The sequence below is a fragment of the Engystomops pustulosus genome, chromosome 1 (genome assembly GCF_040894005.1).
Source record: "Engystomops pustulosus chromosome 1, aEngPut4.maternal, whole genome shotgun sequence".
Taxonomy (NCBI): Eukaryota; Metazoa; Chordata; class Amphibia; order Anura; family Leptodactylidae; genus Engystomops; species Engystomops pustulosus.
In genome coordinates this window covers 27,310,243-27,324,760 of record NC_092411.1, presented here as the reverse complement: position 1 = coordinate 27,324,760, position 14,518 = coordinate 27,310,243, and the positions used below count along the sequence as shown (strand labels likewise).

Genomic DNA, 14,518 nt, shown 5'->3' with positions numbered 1-14,518 from the left:
CAATAAGGGATTTAGTGTTTTAATGTTAATTTTTGCTACATTTTGTACCATAAAATACTTTTAAATAAGCTTTCAAGGCAATAAAGGATAACTTTGTTTTCAGCAACATAATGGGGCACATTTACTTACCCGTTCTGTCGCGATCTTCTTCCCGATGCATGTGGTCGGGTTGTCCAATGGCCACGGCCCCAATTTGTGTCGCATGAGAGTTTGCGCGATTGTGGCAAAATCCACTTGCGTGCGCCAAACCCCCCAGTTAAATGCGACGCAAAACGGAAAAAGTCTGGAAACCCAGCAAAAATACGGTCCGCGGACCCTTAGTAAATGTGCCCCAAAAAATTTGTATATTCTGGTTCTATAACCAACAGTCTCCTCTGCTCTTCCTAGAGCAAAACAGGAAGCACTAAGGGGCAGCTCAGTGATTGGCTGATTGATTTTAGCCAATTGCCATGGAAAGGTCAAACTGAGGCAGCAGAGAAGCAAGTGCTGTACCGGAGAGAGCCGGAAAAACATCTTAAGGGCTCATTCTCACTGCCGTTCATGGGGACGTACATGCGGCTGCAAATTTGCGGCCGCCTATACGTCCCTATAGACGCCAATGGCGGCAACGTGTGGCACCGATCTGCGCCTTACACTATAAAAAAAGATAGAGCATGCTATCCTATGGAGGGAGGAGGGGGTCACCTCCTCCTCCTCTCCAGCACACCGCGTGTGAATGTACCCTAAGACCAACTCCCATCACAACCACAAATTAGCTAACTGTTGTGGTTACAGGGCTATGGCACATGCTGGTAGCCCTTCATTTTTTGCCTGGCTCTAAACATTTAGTTAAGTAAATGGGATGTAAAGTAAATTGGCTACCAAATCAGAGTGAGCTTATAAGAGATATTGTTTGTCTCAAATTAAAAAAAAAAATTCCAATCTATGATTTGGTAACCCAATATGGGCTACGATAACTGTGCAAAGTTTTACCCCAGTCTTAAATTACAAAGTCCATGTCTTTATCTTATCCATTACTATAACATTTTTATCTGCTATCACCATGACAGATAATTAGAATGGAGTCTGTTTTTCGGGTGACCAAGTTCAACTTTTTGACTGGAAGGAGACTGCATCAAGAACTGATCTGTCTTCACGTATCCAATTCTCACTAATTGTTTTTGGCAACTATCTCCAAAACATGAAACTATTGCTTAACTTTCTTTGTTTCTTGGATATAATTCATATCATATACGACATTGCTATAAAACGCTTCCAGCGTGACATGTGAGGAAGATGGTGCTGAATGAATTGGCTGATATTGATAGCTGGAGTGAGGACTCCCTTAGCACATTCTTAGGAAACACTTTTCATTCCAGGTCAAACACAGAAACCTGCAAAGTGCTTGTCTACCCATGAAATATTTATCCATTTATATGATCATTGAATATTCACTTAAACAAATATATCACCTGCTTAAAACCTTGGGACCATAATATATTATTCATGGTAAAGCACCGGACCGGACAAAAACTATACTCCAGATACAATTAGAATGGTATTCCCATTACAGCTATGTATGGTGTATCCACATAATATCAAATGTCTAATGGAGCGGGGGTCCACCTGTGGAATCGGCTCCATTATGAATAATGGAGGTACTTCAACCCTTTCCTTACATGGTGAGGAGACTTTTTCTCCTCTGCACAGAAACCTTAGAAGTAGGCATGAGTGGACCTAGCATGGTTTGATGGGTTCTGCCAAACCTTAAAAAAAATGCTAAATGTTGCCACCAGCTTTGACAGGATAGGGCCTTACTTGCTGATCGGTGGGGGTCTCAGTGATGAAACCAAGGTTCGCAATGATGGGGGGGGGTCCGATGTACTTGTTTATTATATCTTTGGATGGAGGGACAATACAAAAAGGCCATAGTCAAAGATTCCAAAACTTTGTTTTTATTATTTAGTTTTTTTCAGTCCCATATTTACTTTTTGGGTTGCTTCTTCCTTATTTGATTCAATCAATCCTTCCATCTTGAAAATATTCTCTGCAGTGCATTTTGACTCTGCTGTGTATATGACATGATACTAATTATAAATACAAGTAAACACATTTCTAAAGTTTTAATGTAGAGAACTTTTGTATCGTGGGGATAAAATCAATTAGCAGAGAAATCATCTGGCCCAGAGCATCCTCTGCCCTGCCGAGCATGGATCACTTCCAAAAGGTGCAGCTTCTTACCCCTCAGCATGGAGAATCACGCAGCGACCACCCTTCAAAGCACAACCACCCACACAAGAACCTAAAAGTCTTCTCAGCATTGATTTGGACCCAGGATGCAAGTGTTTATTTGGGGTGCACTCACCTCCATGGTATTAGCAAAAGAAGAAGTCAATACAACATCTGAATATATGATGAGAAGAGAACAACTGAGACTATTGGGTGGTCATCTTGGGAATAAATGTTGTTTTCTATTCCAGCGTGAGCCTTTTGACATCAATAAATGAAAATTCAGTTCTAACATTATGGCTCTTAAATGAAACTTACAAGCGTTGGGTTGTTCCAAGGGTGGAGCAGACATGAACTGCAAAGTTTTGCCGGTTTGGATCCAGCGGACCCAGCCCAGGACTTCATTAGAATTCCAGATCGGTCTCAAACTGGCACCAATCAAGGGCGTTAACTGTTTAAATTTTCCGGTGACATTTAAATTCATCTGACACTTGCAAACCATTATTTACATGCTGCGATTTTGGGGTGGATCGGCCCGATGACATCATGAGGAGTGCTGATCCTTCCCAGAAATGTCAGTGCACAACGAAGTGGAACTTTTCTACCTATGTGCCAACTTAAATGCCAACTGTGACTTTGCTTATGGTATTTAAACAGTTAACACCTAATTGCGGGTGTTACTGGGGGCGTGGTCCAGGTATTGTACTGCAACTTGTACACAAACAGAATTTTTAAGTTCCAGACAAACTTCAGTGGCTCCGCTCATCCTTAGTTGTCCACTTTTTTTTGTTACAAAACATTCAAGACCTTATCACCTGAACAAAATCCGACCTGTCAATCTTTGGGGTTACAACTATTTTACTAAAATCAGAACCTGCATGCTTAGAGTTATAGCCTTCCACAATGGTTTCAACTCAGGGTCCCCCAGTTTTCGTCTTCAGGAACAAATTTTGTAGCCTAATTTTCAGCCCCTTAAATTATCTTTTAAAAACTTTTATTCACATGACTCAAACAGGGTGGTACCTTGATAAACACATCACTTCTGCAGCCAACCACCGTCCTCCTCAGTATATGACATGAGACCATGGGGCCAGTAACTAGCGGCAGCATTTTGGCATCTGCCAGAAAAAAGACACTATAAAAAAGTTGTGTGTACAAAACCTTAAATTAGAAGGGATGAGACAACAGTAAGACCTTGGGATGGCCTACACCTCCCATGCACTGGAAACAGTAATATAGTATATCGAGTCTTTCAAGAGACTGGGTGAATTATTCAGATGCGTTTTTTGTTTTTCCATCTTCGATCGAAAATTTTGAGAGATGATGACCAGCTTTGAAAACAAAAAAAAACCATTTGGAGTACAGAAAATACTTTTTCAAGTTGGTCATCTTGCACGACTTATCTTGAGACATCTCGAGCCCAGAGTAATGACCCGGGAGGAAACATGTATTTGGATGGCTCAAGTTGCCGAGAGCCCCTATTTTGCATAGATGGGGGGTGGGATTTAAGGGGATTGAGGTCCCACAAAGTCAACCCTATTTTTAATGATTTTTTATGAGCAATGGTAGCTGCTGGGGAAAAAAGCACAATGACCACCCATGAAATGTATAAACATGCCAAGAACTCAATAGACGCTCCATGTTTTGATGCATGGAGAGGGTCAAACCATCACTTAGGTTCTACTTGAACATACAGATGGGAATTCTTATGACAAAGAAACCCCATTTTCAGGAAAGTTAATAGAAAAACAAACTCTTCCACATCATAAACTTACATCATACTGATTTAGAAGATGCAGTCACTCGAAAGCAGCAAAATCTAATAATCTTTTTTCCCCCGAAAAAAGCATCACAAAGCAGCTAAAATGGCACATTACATATTTATGTTAAGACTGTCAGAATAAATGAAATTTACCCAATGTAACTAGAAAAATAGTTTCTTAGGGCAAAATAATCCTGGGATCAGTAACAAACATAATTAACTATTCCGAACCCTCGTGGCGCCTCCAATAGACTTGACTTCCCCTCCAGCTATAAATATATCAAGGTCAGACTGGGTGATCCCTCATGTATGTCATATTATAATGTGCATTGCTGGCTCAGATTGACAAATTAAAAAGAATATTAAATATAATTTAATATATGATTTAGTAGCAAAGGTTAAATTTAGCATTTCTGCTTAGTGCGCAGTACAATCTTATTTATTTTCTCACTCGGTTGATCTTTTACTGAATATATTTCCTTGGTCTATTAATGTGCAGAAAGGATGGAATATTTATTTTGGAGCCAAATGAAACCCTATTATATTACGTTCTTCTGGAGTAAATCAACACTTATTGGAAAACCTAATAAGATTTCCAGCCACTTTCTTCAGGAATTGAGTGAATTAGAAAGTTAGATCTAGTAATGGAAAGAAATTCATTGACGACAAAATTGTACGCTGGAAGGTTGATCCCGGACACAAGGGAGCAGAGATGTTTGAAGCCACAGTATAGGAATTCTTAGGGGAAAACTGTAAAACTCTGATGTCTTTGGCTTTCTGCTATGGGTTATGACAGCTCATTAAAGGTTATGTCCAACACTTGGAAGACCATCCTTTTACCTAAGTTACATGAGAAATTCGAAAGCGTTGTGCTCACTTCAGGATCGACAGGATCACTCTAGTCTCAAAACCGGAAAAAAAAAACGTAACACTCGTATTGATGCTGAGGGAATCAGTGATGACATCATTATGGGGGTTCCCTGGGTAGAGGGGACTGATAGACATGAAGAAAAGACACAATCTAGGTCTTTGGTATATGTCTGGGTATTAATGATAATAATTGGGGTGTTACTGTACCATTAGGTTACAATCCGATTTTTGTATATGCTCGATGTATACATAGGGATATCCCTGTAGATTGAGGTTTAATTTGGCTCTCTGTCTGTACAATGTACCTCGTATCCTCTGAGAAACATGGATTGGAAAGATGCAGCAGGCTACAGCTTTCCGATGTACACACTCAGTGGAGGCCATCGGAGACAATGGAGGACAGGTGCAAAGTATCCATCCCCCGGCCTCTGCTGAGCGTACACTCAGGGAAGACCCAGAGATGTCACTTTCCATATAAAGGCAGTTGGTCATTGTACTTAGTATACACGTATACACATATTATATTATTGAGTGTCATATACCACAACCTATATGTGGTTAGTGACCACCACCTGATGGTCCAAGTGACTTTTTATGTTAAATAAAATGTGCATTATTTGGTAAAGAATCATTGTTGTAATGCATGGTATGCATTTAGTGAGTCTACTTCAATCACTGGGGAAACAACCCGAACACCATTCAGTGTCCATACTGTAGGATATGTCTGTGCCATACATTGTAAGGACACATTGGGAATCCTCCCGACGTGTCCCTACAACGTATGGAGAAAAAGAAGATGTGAATGCAGCCTAAGAAAAATAAAAATATAACAAATGCATAAATATAGACATACATGTAGAATGTTAAACCGATTAATACATCAAAACAATTAAAAAATAAATTAAATTAAATTACAAAAATTTACAAAAAAATAAAAATTGTTAAAGGGATTTTCCCACCATAGATATTAATCATTTGTCCACAAGGGTCCGACTGCTGGGATCGGCACCATGAAGAACCACACTTGCTGCCTAGCGATGGCCACTTCCGCCACTGGCGAGATGAAAGTCAGCATCATAGGGGAGCTAAGAGGGATTTGACTCCCCAAGTTCTGCCAATCACAAGGATTTTTGGCAGTCACATCCCCAGCAAATAAACATTGATGACCTATGTGTGGATGGAGGACAAATTTCTAAGGGAAATCCCCTTTTATGAAAATAAAGAAAAAAAATATACCCTTTTACCCCCAAACTGCACACATTTCACCAATTATAGACACCTCACATGAGGGTACATTGCACCAAATATAACAAAGTCCCAACCAATCATTTGAGACTGCAGCACCCCTATTTACTTTTGTGTGTGGGGGGGGGGGGGGAGTTCTAGAAAAAATTCTGTGCCAGATTGATACATACACAGAGACTGGGCCTAAGCTAAGGAAGGTAGATACACCTAAATATGAATTTATTTTTCATGTGGGTACAGCGCATGCGCACTGAAGCTTATCGCGGCTCCACTCGCATCTAGGTGGCCCCCATTTTTTCATGTAGAAACCTGATACATGCTGATTTGGGACACAAAAACCACAGGTCCATTTGGTCCCAAATTGACCTCTTTAAGTTAATTGGACTGACCTGGAATACCAAGTGCAACAAAACACTCCACCCCTTCAATCACATGATCAGTGGGAGTGTCTGACATTGGATTAACATAATCTGGAAGTAAATAGGTAATTAATATAAAAATATCCTCAAACTAATTTCAGGATGACCAACTCGTCTTTACCAGAAGCTGATCGGCAGGGGCCTCACGTGTTGTGCGATGAGAGGCGATGAGTTGTAGTCATGGCAGAACCCATATAACTAATACATAAAAAAGGCAAAAAGAAAGAAATCCACACCCCAAAACAGCAAAAACAGAAATAGACTTCTTACCTCTTCCCACTGATGAATGTATCTGATTAATCTTGACAGTCGTAGCAGGCGCAATAAACTGAGAATTTTTGTAAATCTCACAATGCGTAGTGCTCTGGCGGTCTTATAAACCTCCGAATCCATGCCTTTCTCCACAATGAGAAAGATATAATCCACAGGAATCGAGGAGATGAAGTCCACAACAAACCAACTCTTTAAATAACTCATCTTTATGACTTTGGGGTCTAGTATTATTTCGGAGTTGTCTTCAATAACAATCCCAGTTCTAAAATTCATGAACAAGTCAAATAAAAAAACGGTGTCGGATGCCACGTTGAATATAATCCACGGCGTTGTCGTCTGTTCTGTGAAGAAGGTTATCCCGACTGGAATAATGACAAGATTCCCCACCATCATAATCAGCATTATTAGGTCCCAGTAAAACCTGCAAAAAAAAAAAAAAATCAAAATACCAAATAATTAGAAGGCAGAGATTACATCGTGTACTTCCTCGTTTCATTTGCATGACAATAACCGTAGCGAGTACTGTATTCTCCGAGAACGCATTACAATGAGTCATTCTCCATAGCAATCAGACCCTGAAAGCAGAGTCTTCCACACTTACACACTTTGTGAATGCCGAAAATTAGTGGATATTGATTCAGCTCAGTCTCATTAATGTACAAAATTTTTTAGTAATAATAGTATGTGTGTATGCGACATTCCTTCTGTAATCCTTCTTAAATTGCGGATACACGGCAGTCAGTACAATGACTTATGGGATTTCTTATTACAATAGGGATCATATAATGGAATCAAAACAAAAAAGGGAGAGTCCATTCGGGCGTTCACATGTGTGAAAAATGTTTAAAATTAGAATAGATGATGTTCAGAGAATTATGCTCACCAATCCTGGTTGTACAATCGGTACGACGCGTGGAACCGCTTTTGGTATTGAGTCGCTTAGGCGGCCGTCCTGGACTTAGTGTCAAAGGCTTTTGCCACAATAAACGGTCAACTCCTAACAATGGTGGTTTCCAGGACTGTTTCCGGCACCAATTACTCGAATTTCAAATTGTTCGTCATTCAATTCCTTTATTGATCAGCAATGTAATACGCGTTTCAGGCCTGGACTAGGCTCTTCCTCAGTTACGTGAGGATCAGTTACAATAGGGATCAGTGATCCTTATAGTCACCTTCTTGGCTCATGATCTAAACTAGGTTCTTTAGCTCAATCACATTGTAGATCTTCTATGTCTTTGCATTTCTTTTTTTATTCACTTTTTTTATTTTTCATTTATAGAGACCTATAAGGGTTTGAAGTTTCTTTGATCTTAGAAATGAAAGGTAAAATGGCTCCCGTAGGGCGCCGTGCTCCCATTGCCATCTATGGGGGACGTATATCGGTCGTATATACGTCCCCCATACGGTCGTGTGAATGTAGCCTTAGTGTTTATGACTCTGCTGTTGCTGCGCAGAGTGTGGATTGTGCCTTACTACATGGTCATGTGATCTTAGTAGGAGGCTAACTCATGATGTCATGCGCCTATGACATCATCATAGTTCCTGAACAGGAAGGAGTCAGTTTTCTTGTTTCTTGAAAAAGAAACTCTGAACTCCAAAAATCCAAAGATTTCCACTTCACCTAAAAGATAGTGGTGACCTGCTGAAGGTGAGAGGAGGGGGCTGCACAGACACTAACAAAGAGTCTACAACCCTTATTGTAATCATTTTTTTCATTCTAGTTTACTGACTTCTAAGGTTACAATGGCACAGTCTACATCCAGGGGTTTGATTGACCAAGAAATCAAGGCAATCATTTTTGATAGACAGTCCTGTGTAAAATACTACAATTTCATCTTCCAGATGTTGAATTACAGATAACATGTGAAAGATTTTGTGGTCATTAGTAAATTCGAAAAGGAAACTTTGAAAAGGGATATTCCTTCAGCATGTTTACTGAAACTTTTATATAAAAAAAACTTTTTAGACAAAAAATTGTTATTATAAAGAGTTATATCGAATGAGTATATTGGGCGTTTTAAGCCCGTTCAGTTACTTTGGGGTTTTTTTTGCACAAAATGTTTTGAATTATTCACATCTTAGGATACATTCTCACTAGCGCTTGTGTCTGCCAGGAGGTGATCCATAATGGATATGATCTCTTGGTAACTCCAGTTAATGCTGCCGGAATGCCCGGATTCTACCAGCCGTAGCTGGGGACACCAAAAAGTCAGATCCAGTACAGATCCCCTCCCGGCAAACACCAGCGCTAGTAGGAATGCATCCTTACTTTGCATTTTTCAAATAAACTTTAAAAAGTATTTTTATTTGAGTTATTCCATGTTATTTGTACACGGGCCTAAAAGGCCCCAGGTATGTAAAAGTGTAGATTTTTATGGTCATGCATTCTAGGGTTAACAAATTGCACTTTATAGTTATTATTCCATGTCATGTACTGGGAAGCAGGAAAAAAATTCCAAATGTAGTGAAAATGGTGAAAAAACATGTTTGCAACGTTTTATGGCCTTTATGACTTTATTCTTTGGGTCGGTGCAATCACGGGGATAACAAATTTGTATAGGTTTTAGAATGTTTTCATACATTTACAAAAATGAAAACCTCTTAAATTAAAAATTCTTCATTTTGCCATCTTCTGGCAATAATAACTTTTTTATACTTCGGTGTACAGAGCTGTGGGTGGTGTCATTTTTTGCGACTTTTGATGACATTTTCAATACTACAATTTTTAGCACTGTATGGCGTTTTTATCACTTTTATCACTTTTTATCGGCCTGTGAAGTAATACTATATGACATTTCGGTAAGGGGTTAAAGGTCATCTGCCACCAGGATCAATGATTGTAAACCAAGCACACCGACATACTGGTGTGTGATTCCTCTGACAGGATCTGCTGTTCTTTAAGCTGTTTATGCCCTGGTTTTTAAAGACAATTACCATGGAGCCCTCCATTTGCATAATGTTAAAGGATTTTTTTCTTTTAAAAACAGGACATAAGATGTTAAAAGGAAAGCAGATCCTACCAGAGAGGACACACACCAGTATGACAGTATGCTTAGTTTACAATGCTTCATCCTGGTGGTAGATTTCCTTTCACATACTAATGCCTTCATTAACTGGATCTAATCGATATTAACCTGCATGAGACTCTATTGATAATCTATGGATAATCTTTTGACTCAAAGGAAAGAAGAAAAACAGTGCGGGCACCACATGTGTGAGATCTGTTTGCAATGTCTTAACTCGTATTAAAATCAGTTATGCTCACCTCTTTCAGTTGTACAATCATTAACGGGCTTAAGCTAAAGTTTTATGAGCGGGTCTGACAGCCTTCCTGATCTCCGTCACAGGGGATCGTCTGGGGAGCGTGTCTCATAGATAGGTAGTGTTTTTCCAGGGAGATTTTTTCATGACCACATTCCAATTGGAATAACTTGCCCTCGATACATTATGGCGTCTTTCAAGGAGGTGACCGGGATTTTGATGTAGCCTAAAAGATAGGCCCCCTGACCCATTACTTCCTTGGGTAACAGAAATATAATTTGTCCTTTGGTTTCTAAAATTAGATGTTGTCCTGGGACTTTTGGTTCATCCTCTACTTCCTTGTGGCACCATGTAATATTCCAGGTAATGTCCTGGGAAGATGATATTTCTCAGTATACAGAAGGGTCTAATAGGGGTTGATGCATGAATGGCTTGTGACATCTGAAAGGCTTCTTGCTGTTATGGCAACCAATCTCTACCCTACAATGAAATCGGTTGGACCGCATTTGCTTCCAATATGGTGGCCACCAGTGGTGCAACAATTATATGGTGGCTGTACCTTCTAACTGATTATCTCTTAGAAGGAGATGTTTGATGTACATTTCTCAGACCAGATCACACGACCGTGTGCTCCATCTGGGCCAAAACCTGGATCTCTGCTCTCCCCTCTCCATAGGAAGCTGAGCTGTTGAATATTTTGCGGCTCGGCCCCCTGGCCCTCTCGCACCATGACCGGGTGTGATAGACCTCTATGGGAGCCTAACTATGTGACTGGATTAGTAAATCTGCCCCTAATTACTTCTATGCAACTATAGGCCTTCACAGAAACAAGTAAAAAAAAAAAAATTAAAACAGGAACAAATTAGATGCAAACAAATGTGACAGCTTGTAACCTGACAACATGATTGATGACACAGCATGAAGGATGACGCGTCTTTATGCCATCTCCCGTATATTTAGTCATATCTGAAAATAGTCCCGACAAATATTCTGTGAATGAGAGTCTAGAACAGGAAATACAATAACTGAAAAAGGAATAAGGTCATTTTTGTCTCCTCATGTTGGTTTAGTACATTCTATCCCTTCATTTATTTTGTTTTTTGCCTGTTACCAGCACTCCGCCCCATTCGACCCAGGTACTTTTAAATTAGCAGGAGACTGCATATAGGGGCCGCCTACCTCCTCTCAGCTAGTGCTGAGACTACATGGAACAGTGAGTATTCAACACCTGTTCACACATGGTGAGCCTTTTTCCTGTTCACATGGTGCGGTGTTGCATGGCGTCTGCCGCTTCTGTGGTGCGGTGCTGGTGGGAACCCGGGCCTGGAGCCATGGGGGCTATGCCTGCCAGCACGGGTGCTGGGGGGCAACCAGGTCTTGGTCCCTGCCGGCGCTGTGCTGCGGCGGTGGTGGACGCCATGTGATGCCCCACACAATAGCGTAGGGACCCACCAAAAAGGGGTCACCTTGAAGTGGTTGGTGGCTTATACGATTTGATCAAAATGTAACTAAGAACCTCGTGTTCGTTATATAATGTAGCCTGGCGGCAGTAGACCATTGTATCATGTGTGGATGTGCCGTCCAGTTCTTTTTCTCTCCCCATGTTCATTTTTGTCCGAAATCTACAACCCGAATGTTACAAATCCGAATCACAAACATCAGGGATATTCCACTGGATGGATAGTAAATGTTCCACTGATCGTGGTCTGACTGCTCCGGTTTTGTCAATGCTATAAATGTATTGATCTATATAGTTTATTTTTTATATGTATTTATTTCTTTTATTATTTTTATTTTTTTAGATCACTCGTAGAACAGACTTTTAAAATAAATGTATTGCAGTCTATTGCAAGAATAAAACATAACTATGAAATCCTCATTTAATATCAATAAAGCAGGAGCAATGCTAGGAGTCCAGCAGGCTGCTGTAAAAACAGAAACTGGGTTCAAGTCCACATCTGCAGAGAGTTTGTATGTTCTCTCCGGGTTTGCGTGGGTTTCCTCTGGGTCCTCCGGTTTCCTCCCACACTCCAAAACATACTGATAGGTTGATTAGATTGTGAGCCCCATTGGGGACAGGGACCGATTTGGCAAACTCTGTACAGCGCTGCGTAATCTGTGTGCGCTATATAAATAAATAATTTAGCCATTGTGTTACTTACATGGAAAATAACCTTTCCTTGGGTGGTCTTTGATTAGTCATATTGAACCCACTTTTCCAAAATCAGGAGCAATTGCATTATTAGTAGTGAGCTGACTTTTTGGTCTGTAGCCACGCCCCTTGTCATAGACCACTCCCCTCTACCGTACTAGTCGTAAAAGTGCCTACAAACTGTCTACAACCCTTGATATATGTGGCACAGGCTATTTTTGGTACAAATTACAACATAATTTTGATGTAAACAGATAAATCTGTCCCAGTAAGTAACTACTTAAATCTTCACTAAATCTTCACTTAATCAAACTTTGCATAAAGCAGCAGTACAAGTCAGTGGGGCACATTTACTTACCCGGCCCATTCGCGATCCAGCGGCGCGTTCTCTGCACAGGATTCGGGTCCGGCTGGGATTTAAGATGGTAGTTCCTCCGCCGTCCACCAGGTGGCGCTGCAGCGCCGAAAATAATCTTAACGCCCCGGAATGCACCATCCCATAGAAGGTGAAGGTGAGCACTCCCCAAGCGACACATTTTCGGTTTTTAAATGCGGCGGTTTTTCCGAATACGTCGGGTTTTCGTTCGGCCACGCCCCCCCGATTTCTGTCGCGCGCATGCCGGCCCCGATGCGCCACAATCCGATCGCGTGCGCCAAAAACCCGGGGCAATTCATGTACAAGCGGCGCAAATCGGAAATATTCGGGTAACACGTCGGGAAAACGCGAATCGGGCCCTTAGTAAATGACCCCCAGTAAGTGTGTGTGATGCATCTTATCAGATGACAACACTTCTTTCTCCAGTTACATATCAGACCCTTCCCCCTCATTCTGGTACTTCGGTTCTTTGTTTATCCTTTCACTCTCCAAAATATAGGTGTCAGATTTTCATAACCTGTGTTGGAGACTGGTTCCTATGATGTCTCCCCTACACTGTACACAGAAAGCAGAGAAGAGTTGGTTCTGTAACTTTCTCATTTCCAAAAGCATCAGCAGGGTCACATAGGATCCTATCGAGAACTGTTAAACAAAATAAATTCAGCGTTGACTGATTGAATAAAACACTTCAAACTTTAAGATAGAAAACTTTCTACTAGCTGCTGCGGGGTTCTTCTGTCTACCTCTTTCACTCATATCCTGCTCACTCCATCTCTTCCACTGTCCATACACTTCTACAGTATCTTGTAAAAGTGTGCACACCCGTCACAATTTAGAAAATTTCGTTTTTATATCTTTTCATGGGACAGCACTGAAAATATGACACTTTGAAACAATGATAAGTCGTCTATGTGAAGCTTGTATTGAACAGCAGTCAGAGCCTGGCATGTATAGCATAACTGTGCAAATTTGTTGTGCCCTCAAAATATCTCAACACAAAGTCATAAATGTCCAAACTATCGGCAACAAAAGTAAGTACACCCCTATGTGACTTTACCTAATTAGCCATTTGCCCTCCTCGATGTCATGTGACTCAAAAGTGTTACAATTGGGGAGATTCATTAGGCCATGGCACAAAAATCTCCCCCTTTCTAACACTTTCTTGGTTACTCCGACAAAAAACTTTGGGCACATCAAGGAGGAGCAGGGAGGACGGGAAGCCGGTGGATGGTGGGCAGGCAGGGGCATGAAAGCCCGACCCTTCAGATTCACTATAGTCTCTGCTGTAAAGCCGGTGGAAACTGTAGCAGAGAACTTGGTCTTCAAGTCTGAACCTGCAGTTTGTACCCAATCCCTAAGATGCTTTGATGGTGCTATATAAATAAAGATTATTTTTATTATGGGGGCTGCATGTGGGGATCTACATGTGGGCTGTATGTGGGGTATGGTAACGTGTACTGTGACATCCTGAAGCAGAGCATGATACCCCCCACTTTGGAAACTGAGACTCCAGGCAGTATTCCGACATTAAGATGACCACTGCCTTACTTAAGAGACTGAGGGTGACGGTGCTGGACAGGACAAGCAAGTCTCCAGATCTAAACCCTTTTGAGCTTCTGTCAGGCTTCCTCACATACAAGCTCTGAGACAACTGACAATTACAGATAGATCCTGCTGATGCTAAAAAGCATGAATATAAATCATATTGTGGCCAGCAATAGTGCTATTCCTCAGGAACACACTCTACTTATGATTTCAAAGTTTGGGTAAAAGTTTATGAATAACTTTTTGTATGGCAATAAAGTTGCCGGTTAACCCCTTAAGGACGCAGCCATTTTGCAGGTTAAGGCTCAGCCCGATTTTTTGGATTCTGACTTGCTTCGCTTTATATGGTTATAACTTTTGAACACTGTTACTTATCAAAACGATTCTGAGATTGTTTTTTCCCCACA

At 40.9% G+C, this 14,518-nt stretch overlaps 1 protein-coding gene across 2 annotated transcripts in view; it reads right to left on the bottom strand.

The window, feature by feature from the left end:
* The window catches only part of HCN1 (hyperpolarization activated cyclic nucleotide gated potassium channel 1), a 240,335-nt gene that overhangs the window by 167,619 nt on the left and 58,198 nt on the right, over positions 1–14,518 (bottom strand). The window contains exons 1-2 of one of the 2 annotated variants that reach the window (XM_072136382.1): positions 10,043–10,413; positions 6,775–7,198 (exon numbers count right to left, since the gene is read on the bottom strand). In XM_072136382.1, coding sequence (XP_071992483.1) covers positions 6,775–7,179 — 405 coding nt within the window. In that variant the 5' untranslated portion in view covers positions 7,180–7,198; positions 10,043–10,413. Of the gene's footprint in view, positions 1–6,774; positions 7,199–10,042; positions 10,414–14,518 lie in introns of those variants that run through there. The other variant, XM_072136373.1, reaches the window with a different exon arrangement.